Source organism: Ursus americanus, chromosome 13 (genome assembly GCF_024610735.1).
Source record: "Ursus americanus isolate L20-20 chromosome 13, mUrsAme1.1.p, whole genome shotgun sequence".
NCBI classification, from domain to species: domain Eukaryota; kingdom Metazoa; phylum Chordata; class Mammalia; order Carnivora; family Ursidae; genus Ursus; species Ursus americanus.
In genome coordinates, this window is record NC_142139.1 from 42717248 (window position 1) to 42732234 (window position 14987).

The 14987-nt window shown below is 39.5% G+C and overlaps 2 protein-coding genes across 3 annotated transcripts; both read right to left on the reverse strand.

Annotated features, from left to right (window-relative positions):
* Positions 1–6497: 6497 nt before the first annotated feature.
* Positions 6498–7768, reverse strand: LOC148109083 (fibrinogen alpha chain-like). The gene has a single exon (XM_087866531.1). The coding sequence runs from the start codon at positions 7265–7267 to the stop codon at positions 6683–6685; it is 585 nt and encodes a 194-aa protein (XP_087722657.1). The 5' UTR covers positions 7268–7768; the 3' UTR covers positions 6498–6682.
* Positions 7769–7862: 94 nt separating this feature from the next.
* On the reverse strand, positions 7863–14710 carry LOC123793203 (fibrinogen alpha chain). 2 transcript variants are annotated; one of them, XM_045798778.2, is made up of 5 exons: positions 14594–14710; positions 12271–12396; positions 11597–11780; positions 10341–10486; positions 7863–9744 (listed from the first exon to the last, which is right to left on the reverse strand). In XM_045798778.2, exons 1-5 carry the CDS (start codon positions 14645–14647, stop codon positions 8083–8085), a joined length of 2172 nt encoding a protein of 723 aa, XP_045654734.2. In that variant the 5' UTR covers positions 14648–14710; the 3' UTR covers positions 7863–8082. The 2 variants fall into 2 exon arrangements, with proteins under 2 accessions (XP_045654734.2, XP_087722656.1); XM_087866530.1 differs by lacking the exon at positions 14594–14710 and adding an exon at positions 13167–13466.
* Positions 14711–14987: the final 277 nt, after the last annotated feature.

The window sequence follows — 14987 nt, forward strand, 5'->3', positions numbered from 1 at the left end:
CAATTGTTTGCTACATTTGCTTTATCTCTCAAAAGGAGATACTTTAAGCAGTTTTGTAAGAGCTTATGTAGGCCTCTAGCCTTGAGGTCATAGACCTATTGTAGACAGAATCAAAGGTGGATTTAGCAAATATTTTCCAGAATGCTATGTTGCAACCAGCACATAGCCACCTTCGGTGATGAGGTGAAGAGTAAGCTGATCATTGTTTAGTAACTGAGTATTCCTTAGCTCACACCTAGAATGTAATCTTAAATTTTCTTGCCTCCATGATTTTGAAGTGCTCCTTATACTATGCGGAAATGGAGGACATAATGTCCAGCTTTTGTATAAGAATTAATTTGAATCTCTACCCCAGGTGCAAATTCCCCACCGTACTACTCCCTTCCATGATATTTAAGGCCCTTGCCATCCCCATACCCAATTAATTAAGGATTTTTCTTCATAAATGAGATTTACAAGTACTTGAAATTCAATTAAAAAGAGGATATAGATGAATTAATAAACGTGTGAACAAATAGATAAAATATGATATCCCCAAAGTGCAAATTTTATTACCTACAGGCAACTTTCATAATATTCATGGCTACCAAAACCTAATGTTGCTACTTCTCAAGCTGTTTCAGCAAATAGTAAATGTTATACTACTTTACTCAAGTATAAAAAATATTTAGTTTATGATTTTCACATTCTGCATGTACTTCTATTAATATGGTATCATTTTCTCTCAGACTTTTCTAGATATGATTTGAGGTTACTGAAGTTCCCTGGGTGAGCCTTGTTCTGACTCACCAGCTACATCCCTAATGTCTGCTAACTAATTTGGAAATGTGTTTTATCGGTTGTAAGGAGAACCCATGACAGAGTGTAAATAGGTCAACGATAACACTGGGAAAATAATGAAAATTAAATGGTATGTGTAATACAGGTGACTCTTGAACAATGCAGGGGTTAGGATTTCCGACCCCTCCCCCCACAGAATAGAAAACCCAAGTTTAACTTTCGACTCCCCAAAAACTTAATTACTAATAGTTTACCGCTAATCAAAAGCCTTACTGGTAACACAATTAGCACATATTTGATATGTTACATGTGTTATACGCTCAAGTATACAATCAAGTAAGCTGAAGGAATTATTACTAAGAAAATCATAACAAAAATAAAATATATTTACAATACTGTAAAAGATCCGCGTATAAGTGGGCGGCTCAGTCCAAACCTGCGTTGTTCAAGGGTCAACTGTACTCTCACATTTATTAAAGCTGCGGTACCATCATCTAGAACTCATAATAAATGATGTGTGGAACTTACAGGGCTTGAGCCTGTAAGAATATAAGAAGTTGTGAGCTTCACCCCGACATGTGCTCCTTATCATCACATTATTTAACCTTCCTAAGCTGCTATTTTCTAGAAAAATCAACCTATAAAATGTTTTCAACTTTATTAACGAAACTCCAGGAATCATTGATCAAAAGTATTCTAATAATTTTTCCTGGAAATGTAATACTTTATTCCAAAGGGTTTCCAGAAACTAAAAGCAAATATATAAACAGAACACATGAATCAAAATGTGAATAATTTCTTTTAATAAAAATTGAACATGACATCAACAGATATAGAAGGGATTTATGCATTTAGTAAGAGGAGGTTGAACTGGATGACCTTTAAAGTTTCACCGAACACCTAGATTCCTTAATTCGCAGACATTTTATTGGGTTATCACTTTGCCCCAGACCTTGTGTGAAGTGGTAGAAATAAAATATAGGAATTTCAGTTAAGAAAAGAGCCATTAATTAAGATTCTTCATGTTTTCTTCATGTACCATTTCATGCTGAAGGACAGCTATGGGCTAAATGATGAAGGCCCATCCATGCCGATGTCAAATTAAAATACAGTTGGACATTTATTCCATTCCTTACTCGGGGTCAAAATCCCAAATTCAGCGTTTTCCTCTCTGGCAGAAATATTTAAAAACCATGTGCTTTCATGGCAAAACTTTCAGGTTCATCTCCATTTTATGCCTTCCTTTACCTATTCGTTCATTCAACAAGGGGTTATATTCAGATGTCTAACCCAAGTAAAGCTTGCAGAGTAAGAGGGAATAGCATTAGAGGGGGAAAAGCACCATGAGGAATTGAGCAGAAGTTAAGGAAGGAAGAAACAAAAAAATGTTAAAGGTAAATATAAAATAAAAGTGGTTTTTAAAAAGTTCATTATTTATAAGAACAACTTCTAAATTAAGTAACTTCTAAATTAAGTAACTTCTAAATTAAGTAACTTCTAAATTAAGTAACTTCTAAATTAAGTAAGAAGTACAGTTTAAAAGTAAAAGAACCACAGGAAAAGAGTTAAAGAAAGGAGAAACTACAACAAAACAAAAAGTAAATCTAAAATAAAATTGTGTTTTAAAATAAAATCTATTACTTCAGGAAAGGCTTCTAAACAAAGTGACATGAAAAGATACAACGAAATTGGGAGTGATGACAATATTAACATTGGACAAGGTAGACTTCATTTCCAAAAGCATGAAATAAGTAAAAAAAAGGTGGGGGCATTATATAATGAAATACTTGGAAATTAATAATTAAAAGATGACTCACTAATTCCACACGAGTTCAGGCTTGTAGAGAAAAGAAAGATGACTCACCCTAATCCCCTAAAAAAGCAACTAATTAGAAATTAAGAAAGACTTTTCTAAAGCCCCTAGAACAAACAAAAGAAGTAAAACCTGGAAGGAACTTTTTTTTTTTTTTGGCTTAAAAAAAAGACAAAAGTGGAGGGCAAGAGGGAGCTTTTCACTGAAAAGCTATGCTTTAAAGATGAGCAAAGTGATACAAGCACAGGTGAGAGCATATGTATAGATTTGTTTTATTCAATAAAATTGGCATTTTGATTCCACTGGCAAAGAATACTTTAATAGCTGATCCCAGCACAGCTGGTTATCCTTCCACAAGAAAGTAAAAGTAGACCTTCTCCATAACATGTTAAAATAAATTCTAGGTTAATTCAATATTTAAATGTAAAAGAAAAAAAAATAAAAATATTTGAAGAAACTTTCAAAACTTACCTGTAGAATCCTGGGGTAGGTGAGACATTCTTGCAGGAAACACTCTGTAACTGAGCTCTGGCCTCTGGAGGACACCTAATGACATAAATAAATACGTTACAGATAGGGATCCACAGCTGGGGATAAAAACAAGAATTCTGAGGGCCCAGAGAAAAATTCTTGGTTCTATGTCCTACAGCGGGCATTAGGGAAGGGTTCACAGAAGGAACACTACGGATCTGCATCCTCAAGGATGAAGGGGCAGTACTTCTAGGCAGTACTTGCGAAGGCACAAACTCAGTAAAGGATCTGGTATTCTGATACTAGTGCAAAATTCAGTGCAGTCCAAATGAAGTAAATGACCGTAGATGTTGGAAAGGGACCACTTTGTGAAAGAGCTTATATGCAAAGGTAGGAAGTTTTAATTCAACGTCAGGATAGGCCTTAAGCAGGAGAAGGACATGACTGCTTAATTTTTTAACAGGTAACTTTGTGGAGAATAAATGAGCAAAAGAAGGGTGGTAGAGGGAGAGGTTAAGGGACTGTTAAAGTGCCTAAATTAGGGAAGATTAACTCAAGATATCATAAGAGCATAAAAGTGCTGTAAGAATGGCTATTTTTTTTAAAAAAACATTTTATTTATTTGACAGAGAGAGAGAGAGAGAGCTCAAGCAGGGGGAGCGGAAGAGGGAGAAGCAGGCTCCCCACTGAGCAGGGAGCCCGATGTGTGGCTGGATCCCAGGACCCTGGGATCATGACCTGAGCTAAAGGCAGATGCTTAACTGGCTGAGCCACCCTGGTGTCCCAAGAATGGCCATTTTTAGTACAGAAGAGGGCTTAGAGATAGATCGGACATGAGAATTAAAGAAGTAGAAGCTGAGAAGGAGCCCACATTTTCTAGATTAGGAGACTGGAGGCTAATGATGCCTCTGGCTGGGATAAGAAATACGGAAGATACAACAGATTTTGATGAGAAGGTAATTAGCTCAATCTTAGGCTAATGAGAAAGAGCTAATGGGATGTGTTCAGTATGAGTTGAAAATATGGATACGAAGATCAGGGCCAAAGTTGTAGATTAGGCCATCCCCATCCTACGGATGGTCATTGAAGCTATGGTGATGGTGAAATCAACCAAGGAGGAAATACACTCACTTACAGAGTGAGAAAGGATGGTCTGGTTAAGACTGCTAAGCCTACCTCAACATGTATTCTGCTTCTCCTTATTAACAGAATCCTAATTTTATTAGGATAGCCTTGTATTAACCTTGTATTGCCAAGATGTCTCAGCCTCTCCTGAAGCTAGGTATGTCCATGTGAGTAAGCTGTGGCTGATGACACATAAGTAAAAGTGCCATATGGAACATTTCAGAAAGTTCCTTAAAAGAGAGAAGATACTCCATTTCCCTTCTGTCTTTCCTCTATCTTCCAGATTGCCACAGGACATGGTGTTTGATAGGATGTGAGGTAAATTTGAAGATGAGCCTTTTATTAGGATGCTGGCTTCCCAAAGACACGAAGGGGACATATTCCTCTTAGACTTTTTTGTGAACAAGAAGTAAGTTTCTGTCTTATTTAAGGCACATGAATCAAATCTCATCCCAACTGATAAAAATAAGTACTAATGTTACTTTAATGAGAAACTCCTATACTTAAGGAGTGATTTAAGGAGGAACTGCCAGTTAAAAAGACCAAGCAAGGTGAGACAAATGAGAATGGTTTACCAAAAACCAAGAGAAAAATGCAGATTGAAGAGGTAGGGTGGAGATCAAAGCAGCCGATTTTAAAAGAAGTCAACCAGGAGGAGGCTTCAATGCAGGACATTTAATTTAGAACTATGAAGTTCTTATTGACTTTAAAAAGAAAACTTTCAAGAGGGTAATAACCAAGTGAAAATCAAGTGAAAGTGGGCTTCCATTGTGAATGAGAATCCGAGAAGTTAAATTAATATTTAATTAAAGGAATAAGGGAAATAGAGCAACAGGTTAAAGGTAAAATGGAAAAAAGAGATGTTTGGTGTCTTTTCTCGCAACTAAACTGTATCTCCAACGATCATGATCCTGTTAATATTGGCTTTTGTTTATTAAATGAAAAGAGGTTAACCATTCTTTGCCAAGAAGCTCAAAGCCTTCAAAATAAATGAGAAATGAATGGCCTTTCACATTCAGAGTCACTTTCATTTGGGGACCTGACTCTGTCCATAATAGTGCGACACTCTGGAAAATAAAATACTTCCTACTCCCAACTTAAATTCTGTGGAGGCGTATGTATGAGTGTAAATGAGGCAGGCATAGTGATAACAGGGAACTCCCAGGTCTGAAATAAATGAAACTTCTTTTAATTCTGAAGTTCTTATCCAATTATTCAAAGATTTAGAGGTGTATTTGTATCAAGGATTTAAAAAAAAATTTTTTTAAGATTTTATTTATTTGTCAGAGAGAGTGAGAGCACATGCAGGGGGAGTGGCAGAGGCAAAGAGAGAAGCAGGCTCCTTGCTCAGCAGGGACCCCGATGCAGGGCTCGATCCCAGGACCCCAAGGTCACGACCTGAGCCAAAGGTAGGCGCTTAACCAACTCAGCCACCCAGGCGTCCCTATCAAGGATTTTTAATTGTACATAAGGAAATGAAAGAATGCTGGGGCTTCCTATGTGACTCATTTGGAAGCCTTTGTGTCCATCTTCTGTCTGCTCCCCCTGCTCTGGCCCCTATCCCTAGAGCCTGCTTGCTTCCTTCTTTCTTTCCTTCTTTCTTTCTTTTGTAGGTTAAAGGATGCAGTTAAACTGGGGTAAAGACCACACAAATGAGAGCAATGTACCAGGAGCCCAGTGTGCTTGGGATATCTTAATACATTTTCAAGTGTAAATAACAGGTAGTTCTCACTAACAAGAAATATGAGTTAAAAATTGGGGGCAGGAGCCAAGGTCAAAGATGCAACATACATCAAATAAAATACTGACCAATGTAAATATATTGAATTTATGAATCCAATATATAGTAGTAGAATTTTTTAAATACTTGAAAATAAAGGATTTTAAATGCATTTTTTCATGCCATGTGTTTTTGAAAGAAATTCTTTAGACTCTGGGGGAAAAATTTAGTGTGCATCTTGATCTTCACTGAAAGCTTAAAGAATAGAATCTATTTCTATTAGGAAAGAATGCTTCTCCTGCCTTGCTGGCTTTGCTTGCTAACAGAAGAGATGAACGTATTTCATAATTTGTTAAGTTCCTCTATGAAGGCCAGCCATTGTTCAATTCAGTTATTTGTAACTTAAAATAGGCTGCAACCCATTCAACTTTACAATGGCCCTATGACTTTGAGCGGTGTGGGAACAGAAGTGCTCAAAACAACACCTGCAAGGATTATAGAGAGGGGCATCCATCAGGCTCCTTCCGCCTGATGTACTGAATATTCCCTGGTGTAGCCTTATAGAAATTTGAAAACCCAGAGAGCTACTTTCAAGATAAAAAACTCACATCACTTTATTCTTTAAAGCAGTAATATGTCTCAGTTACATTTAGATACAGTACAAAGAATAATAAAATAGCACCTGTGAATTTCTTAGTAGATGGTAAAGACTGTTAACTCCTTTGTCTTCCTCATTTTTTTCCCCCTCCACTTCACTAAACGAAGAAAACAGATTACTGTCCCTTCCAGTCCTGTTGGGTCACCAGGGGCCTGATTTTCATGCGAACAACCTTGAGGGAATAATCTGCACCCCGGAAGGGGATCCAGACCACTCCATTCTCAATCTCATAAGGACTGTTGTTCCTTGGATCATAGGAGCCCCCAGGATAGTAAATGCCATTGAGATTGGCCGCTTGACAGCTGTTGTACCACCAGCCTCCTCCGTAGACTTCCGCACAGTTCTCTTCCCACTGGTCTGCATCCCTGTCATAGGTGCTGAACTGCATGCCCGCGTGAGAAGTGTACTCTGTTCCTTCCTCTGCGGAACCCTCAATCAGAGCGTCACCTGCTGTGCCCTCATACGAAGAGACCTGCAGGGTGTAGCCTTCCACCTCAGAGCCTACCCTCAAGTGATATTCTGCATAAGCCTGGTTTCCAGCCCAGTCCTCTAACTCAACCCGAAGGACAGAGCCCCTCAGGGTTAGTAAGTGGAGGTATTCATTGCCTAGCCAGAATTCTCCATCCCCCTTGTCATCCAGGCTGCCGAAACCTTTCTTGTAGTCTTGCCAGGTCCGGTTAAAATTCAGTGATCCATCCATTCTTTGCTGGATCAAAAGCCATCCTCCCAAACTGGTCTCTTGATCACAATAAACAGAAAAAATCTTACTGGATCCCGGTAGCTTGATATTGAAAATACCACTTTGGGCACCTGAAGGATGTGTTTGGAGGACATCATCACAGTCTAAAAAAAAAATTAAGCTGGTTGGAAGAAGTTATTCTCATTGAACTTTACAAAGATAGGCATGGCCCAGATTAAAAGAAGGCAGATACTGGCTTCCTTTTCCTTCTTTCCTTCCATCCTTCCTTCCTTCCCTCCCTCCATGGGGAAAGGGTGCACTTACACAGGGATGAAACTTAAAAGCAAGTAAGTGACATTTATACCTACAAATTACAGAGGGCATTTTCCTCAATGGATTTGAAATTTTACTTGCATGTACTGATAACAGCAAGTAACCAGCAAAGATTTCTAAACATCATTTAGTGCTAATATAACTTGTTTTTAACCTGATCTCAATGTCAACTGAGACACACACTAAAAATATGATTAATAAATTAGGTGACAATTCCAAGAGCACACATTTTGAGTGGTGAAAGAATTTGGTTAAACAAACTTAAAGTTGAGTTTCAGAGGGATTCATTCATTTAACATGTATTTATTGAGTGACGGTTCTCTGCACTGTTAGGCATTTAGGAATACAGAGATGAACGTGAGAGACAAAGTCCCCACCCTCATGGAACAGTCTAGTGCCCAAAGACAAACAGACACAAGGTGTAATTTCTGTAACGTGTAATAGAGGACTAGGAAAGAAGTTCAAGGTGCTAGGGGAGGCATTGCAAGGATAGCAAACTTAGTCTAGGGAGTCAGGGAAGTCTTCCCCAAAGGAGAAGTGTGGATACCTCTGGCAGAGCGAACTTTAGCATGGCCTCTTTTGGTGGTATATCCTCCTTTGAGGGTTTCATGTTCCACTTCAGTTCCGGCCTCACCTGCTGCTTTATAGCCCTTGCTTTCAAATGTGGAGTCTCCTCTGTTGTAGGTCGTACTACTGCTCGAAAATTGTTTGCTGTGAGTTGAAGTTTTACCACCGGAAGAGAGCTCAGGTACCCTCAAGTGTGTGAAAATGTCCGATTCTGAGCCCAGAGCGTGGGTCCTACTCTCAAACTCTCTGTGCGAGGGTGAAAGCCCACCTGGAAATATGTTTCCTGTTGAGGCAGTGCCAAAGAAACTCTCTAGATCAGGGTGCCTAGAACGGATATCGTCTAGGCTACCACCAAAAGTATGGGGTAAGTCACCACAGTCAGATCCATCTTCGGAGTTTACCACTTCTTTGGTCACTTCTTTGCGACCATCAGGCCCTATAATGGTCTTAGTAATGGTTTTAGAGCATGAACGACGAGTGGTGGTTGTACTTCCAGAGGAGACCTTCTCATTACCAATGAGAAGTTCTTTATCTCCTTTAGAAGTGACCAGTTTGCTTGTGTGGTACTCTTTCTTTGTCCCTGGAGTTACACTTCCTGACACCTCTTCAAATTTGCCCCACTCTGGGTTGGTAGGCCTGTTCCCATGCCCTAAGCTATCTGGCCTAAAGCTTCCAGACTCAGAACTTTCAGGGTTCCAAGTGCCAGCACTGCCAGTCCCGGTGCTCCCAGAACTCCAAGTGCCAGTGCTCCCAGAGCTCCAAGAGCTGGTGCTGCCAGTCCTGGTGCTCCCAGAGCTCCAAGTGCCGGTGCTGCCAGTCCCAGTGCTCCCAGAGCTCCAAGTGCCATCACTGCCAGGTTCGGGGCTCCCAGGCCTGGTGCTCCCAGGCCCGGTGCTCCCAGAGCTCCAAGTGCCGGTGCTGCCAGTCCTAGTGCTCCCAGAGCTCCAAGTGCCATCACTGCCAGGTTCGGGGCTCCCAGGCCTGGTGCTCCCAGGCCCGGTGCTCCCAGAGCTCCAAGTGCCGGTGCTGCCAGTCCCAGTGCTCCCAGAGCTCCAAGTGCTTGTGCTGCCAGTCCCAGTGCTCCCAGAGCTCCAAGTGCCTTCACTGCCAGGCTCGGTGCTCCCAGAGCTCCAACTGCCACTGCTGCCAGTGCCAGTGCTCCCAGGGTTCCAAGGGCCAGAACTTCCGGGTCCGGAGCTATCAGGATTCCAAGGGCCAGAACTTCCAGGTGTGGAGCTCCCAGGATTCCTGGGGCTTTCAGGCCCTGATCCTGTTCCACGAGATACAGTGTCTCCTCGGGTATTCCCATCTCTACCAGACCCCTCTAACATTATTTTCATCTGTTGCATTTCCAGGAGTGCCTGCCACCCTGGAGGGGCTTTCTGAAGCTGACTCTTGAAGTCCCCAGGAAGTACATTTGGAGCTGTGGTCATTGTCAGCTGTGGTAAGTATTGCCTATCTTTAGGTGGAAGTAAGTCTTTGGCAATGACTTGTTCAAGTTGCTTTTGCTGATCTTCATAGTACTTTAGATCTGTCCTACGTTCTAAAGCCCTACTGCATGACCCTTGGCAAGATCGGATCTTGATATCAATGTCCACCTAAGAGAGGGGGAGAAAGAGAAAGAAAAGAAGTTGCTATAAATAAAGAGATGATGCCTATTCAGTACTAAGCAGTCAATTTATTTTTTGGAAACTGGATTCATTTCTTTGAGGTGGAGACCTACCAATCAATATTCTATTTTTCATTATGTCATACCCTCAGTGGAAGAGACCTGAGATATTGTAAGGTTAGCCTGGAGAGGCAATAGGAGCTATTTGGAATCATTTCAGTCTTAAAACACATCAATAAGATGCTGTTCCCTCTGAAAGGAAACACCAATGAATTGACCCTTAGTGAGACTGAGATCGAAGATCCCGAGGCATGGTGGTGTCAGAGCTTTGGAACAAGACAAGCAGGGACTTCATATTTGCTTTTGAAATTTACTAACTATGTATCCTTGGAAAATTTGCTTAATATCATTGAGCTTTTTTTCTTCATCTGTAGAGTGGGGGAAATAATACCTACTTTGTAGCTGAATAATGGATATAACACTTTCCTCTACGTATAGTAGGTCTTCAGTGAATGACTACTGCCCTTCTTTTCGCTGCTATTCAAAACCAAGGAAATCTGGTGTCAGAGCCAAACACATACTTACCTCCAGTCGTTTCATATCTACCAGCTGATCCCTGACATTTTTCTGCAGAAGGCGGATTTGCTGTACTTGTTCTATGACTTTGCGCCTCAGGATCTCAATTTTGCTTCTCAGATCTTCTGACACTTGGCTATATGTATTATCATTATCTGAAAAAAAGAAAGTATGGAGAATGAAGGAGCTGCTAAGTGATTTGCTTATCATAGCCACCAAAAGAAGGAAATTTGTTTATAAATATCCTTTCCCTTTTAATAACGATTTGTTCTCTGGACATTTTATTTGTGTGTTCCAAATCTATTAGGTATTTGGTGTTTGGACAATGTCATGTCCTTTAGTCATCCGTAGCTGTTTACTAAGATGCTCTATTAGTAGCTAGTAATCCAAATAAACTCAGAAGAAATGTCTTTGGAATTTTAAAGGTATAATTAGGAGATTAAATTTGATCACATTTCAATTATTTCATCATATCCTTAACTAAGGGACTTAAACATAAAGTTAAACAATATGGTAACATATTTAAACATATTCTTGGATTTTCATACTGAGAAGTTTTCCCTCCGCCTGTAGTTTTGAAATTGTTCCTAAGTTTTTTTTTTTTTAAGTCAACAGGATCACTCAGTTGCCATTACTGTTGTACTGTTGACTTTACATTAGTTAAGTGTCTCCTAAAGATATAAAGAGTCCAAGCAAGGCTTCAAGAACTAGGGCCTCGCTAAACTTGTTTCCCATGCCAGAGCAAATCCGATGTTTCCTAGTCCTAATGAAACTTAGTCCTAGTCCTATGAGAAATAAAGAACATGGCTCTATATCTAAATTAAAACATAAACAGCTTGGGGGAGTCTGTGGATGGGACTACCAGCTCCATCACATGATAGCCTTGTGTCTTTGGGTAAGTCTCTTGATCTCTCAGTTTCCTCCCTCCTCTGTAAGACAGAAATCATATCTCCTCAAAAGGTTATGCTCACCTTATTTTCAGCATATACTCTTAAAAAAAAGAACACACTTAAATTCTAGTCTTCAATACAAAAGTCTGACTTACTCTGTGACTTTAAACAATTCTAAGCTAACCTTTTTAATGTTACTTTTATAAAAAGCAAGCCCCTCCTTAAAATTCAGGGATATCATAACGGCATATGTTTCTATCTTAAGTACTTTGGAGTAAAATTGGAAGTTGCTGTAAGGAGACAGCATATTTACGTAGGGCCTTCGTTGTGTTGTCGTGTGCCATACAGTCAAAGTACCGAATACGTAATGCTTACTGTTAGCGTTGGCAAAATCCCCTCTCACAATTTCCATTATATTTCCTGTCAATGAGTTAGAGTCCTTATTGTTCTTCTGATACTCAAATAGTGAATTTTTGAGCTTATTTATTCTGTTTGTAAAATCTTGATTGACTTCATCAATTAACCCTTTCATCCTGCAGCCAGAAGGGCATTTGTAGTTCTGAAAGTGAAGAGGAAAAATTATTTTAAGGGTCTATATCTTGGATCCAGTACAATTCGAAGGTTTCCTTGCAGCCCCCATTGCCCCTCCCTTCCCTAATATCCTCAGGTCATCTATTGACCTAAGAGTAGTTTGAGAGGACTGGTCAGAGGTCATAGAGAAATTCTGGAACGAGCATCCACTTAACCATAAATTAGGCCCCACAAAATCTTGAGGCCATAATACTCAGGTTCCTGGGATTTGTCTGAGCCTGCAACTAAAATCCAAACTATTAATCCCACTAATGACCCAGACTTTGGGAGGTAATTTAAATAGTGCTCTCGGGGTGAGGCTGCTTTCCATTTGTCTTCTTGAATTTGGCATGTCATGAGTTACTAGATTATTTCCCAATGGAAAAGTTTTCTGTGACCTACTGGGGCAGCCCGTGCACAATTCTAGCACCACAGGGAAGGCTTCTCCCACTCCCTCTGCCCCTCTGCCCACCGCTCACCCAGTCTTCATCGGCGCAGAAGGGCCAGTCTGTCTCCTTGCAGGCAGACTGCTGTCTTTCCACGATTCTTGGGCCACGCACACCTCCTCCTTCGGCTAAAAATTCACCCTCCTTGCCATCTGTGGTCTTTATGGATTCATTCGAACACAAAAGAGAACAACATTAGGCAGATAAGAAGATACTGGCATGCCTGCAAACCCCAAGGAGGGGGAGGGCTCTCACAGAGATTAGGAGCACCTCTTTGGGGTCTCTGCAAGCTTCGGCTTTCTGACATTTATATTGAAAATCCTAATACCTATATCATGGAGTTGTACGAATTAAAGGAAATATGGTATATACGTTTTTAACTCTGTTGGAGGCAAAATGCTAGGAGTTTTAAAGGATTTATTATATATGGAAAATTATTTGAATCAACAAAATTAGTTAAAATTTACCTTTTCATTTTCAGTAATGTGTGGAGATAGAAAGGTAATTGAAAAATTCAGAGTTCCTTCTCTTACAGTTTCAGTAGGAAAAAACCTACACTATCTTAGCTTAATTTCTCTCTCCTTCAAGTTTCTACTTTGATCTGATGGGTCCATAATTTGAGCAAGTACATACCAAGGGCACAAATGTGGCCAGATCAGACTGGGAAATGCTTTTTAGGTTACCCACTCAGTAATAATTTCCTTTTATTTGCAATGCAAAAGAGTAGACTGAAAGCAAAAATAATGGCCCGTGACTGACAACTTTTTTGAACACCTTCTAATTAGAAATACAGATTTTTTAAAAAAATTTCTATTATGACCTGTGAAGTGAAATAGGACATAAAAATATTCTTCCAACAAAACTTTATATCCTAATAAATCAAGATGGGTATAAGTTTTAGCTATTTTTATTTTACACTACTAACTTACAAGGATTTTGCTATGACTATTTTAATCTCAGATAGTTTCTCCTTCTTCTCCTTCTCCTTCTCCTTCTCCTTCTCCTTCTCCTTCTCCTTCTCCTTCTCCTTCTCCTTCTCCTTCTTCTTCTTCTTCTTCTTCTTCTTCTTCTTCTTCTTCTTCTTCTTCTTCTTCTTCTTCTTTTTTTTTAAGCAATCTCTATGCCCAGTGTGGGGCTCGAACTCACAACCCTGAGATCAAGAGTCACATACTTTACCAACTGAGCCAGCCAGGTGCTTCCTTGGATCATTTATTCTTATAATTAGCTAATATTCATTGTCTCATTTTTTAAAAAGGATCCTAATAATAATAATTGTAATTATTATTATTATTATTCAAGAAATTAAGGACAGTTTATTTAAAGGAACAAGTACAATCTCCTTAAGAAATAAAATTACAAATTCAAACATACTTCAGAATAAAATGGCACAATATTAAAAACAGGCAAAATTTAATATTTATGCCAATAAGGGAGAGATAACTGAACACTTATGCATTATCCAAAATATATATGCTAATATATGTTAGCAAATGATGTTAGTCTAATTTTCCATAAAATTTTTTTACTTATTAGTTTACTATGAGAAAAAAAATTAAGTCAGAAACCCTCTTCAGCTTTTTTTGCTATGGTAGTAGGGTTTATGAGTGGTAAAGGGAAAGAAATAAATTGGAATAATTCATATCCTGGAAGTAACTGAGTTTCTTAAACATGTTTGTCATATTTTTATAAGATCTAAGTGTTTCTAAGTGTTGAATGAAGTTCCTCTTCTTTTCTATAGGTCTCTGAAGTCAAACTTTAGAAATTATTGCAGTATTTAGTAATTATTTTAAAAGATTGCTTCCCAAAAAGAATATTGCCTTCTCAATTAATCTTTCCTGACTATGTAATATATAATAAAATATCCTATGTTATATGTTTTAAAGACAGCTAATTTGCTTTTCTTTAAAACAACAACAACAACAAAAAAAACCCCACGCAAAACAACCTTTTAGGAAAACTGCATTAAACCACTATTCTGCGTACTCTGGACAACTAGCAATAAATTAATAATCAGATTTTTAAAATTCTTAGCAGAAGAATGCTTTGTTCCGTTAACTAGCATGAACTATCCTGAGGCTTTATTGGAACAAAGATGGCAAAGATTTCTTCCCTTAAAACAAATACACAAACGATGTTGTAAGGCTGAATTACAGACAGCGAAGCTTCCCCTGTGAATTTCTATACTTTGGTCCAGCTAAGTCTCCCTCCTACTCTTGAGGTGTCAGGCTCATCTAGGAACTTGCCTCCACGGCCTAGAGCTTACAAAGCTCACAGTGTGTGAGGACATAGGTAAGACTGACTCTTGCAGAATAAACACCAGAGAGAAAGCAAAAAGAGAAAATAAAGGCGACCATACCCAGACTGTGCCCACCACACTCAGGACGAGGCAAAAGATCTTCACAGAAAACATCTTTCTAAGGGTGGGAGCTGGCTCTTGAGGAGCGCTCCCGCTGAAAGAGAGGAAGACTGCCTCCACGCCTAGTGCCCATCCCATTTAAATCCGCAAGGAGGTTTGATTAATCATTATCTTTGTGCTGTTTGGACGGTCAATAGGCGTCTTACAACCCTTGCTGCTTCTGGAAGGTTGGTGTCCCAGAAGTACTTGCTCAATCCCCCAAGCTTGTTTGCTTTTGATAAGCTGTTGCAGGGGTAGCGGCAATTCCAGGACGATCTCACATTCCCGGAACAGGATGACTTTAGAAGGGCAAAAGGAAACACAGGAAGACAGACGTCCGCTTGAGGACGTGCGA

Coding starts and splice junctions, on each gene's coding strand:
- LOC148109083 (XM_087866531.1), bottom strand. CDS start 7,267: ATGGATGGATCACTGAATTTTAACCGGACCTGGCAAGACTACAAGAAA.
- LOC123793203 (XM_045798778.2), bottom strand. CDS start 14,647: ATGTTTTCTGTGAAGATCTTTTGCCTCGTCCTGAGTGTGGTGGGCACA. Junction 11,781..12,270: donor TCTGCGCCGATGAAGACTGG/GTGAGCGGTGGG, acceptor CTTCACTTTCAG/AACTACAAATGCCCTTCTGG. Junction 10,487..11,596: donor GGATTTTGCCAACGCTAACA/GTAAGCATTACG, acceptor TCTTTTTTTCAG/ATAATGATAATACATATAGC.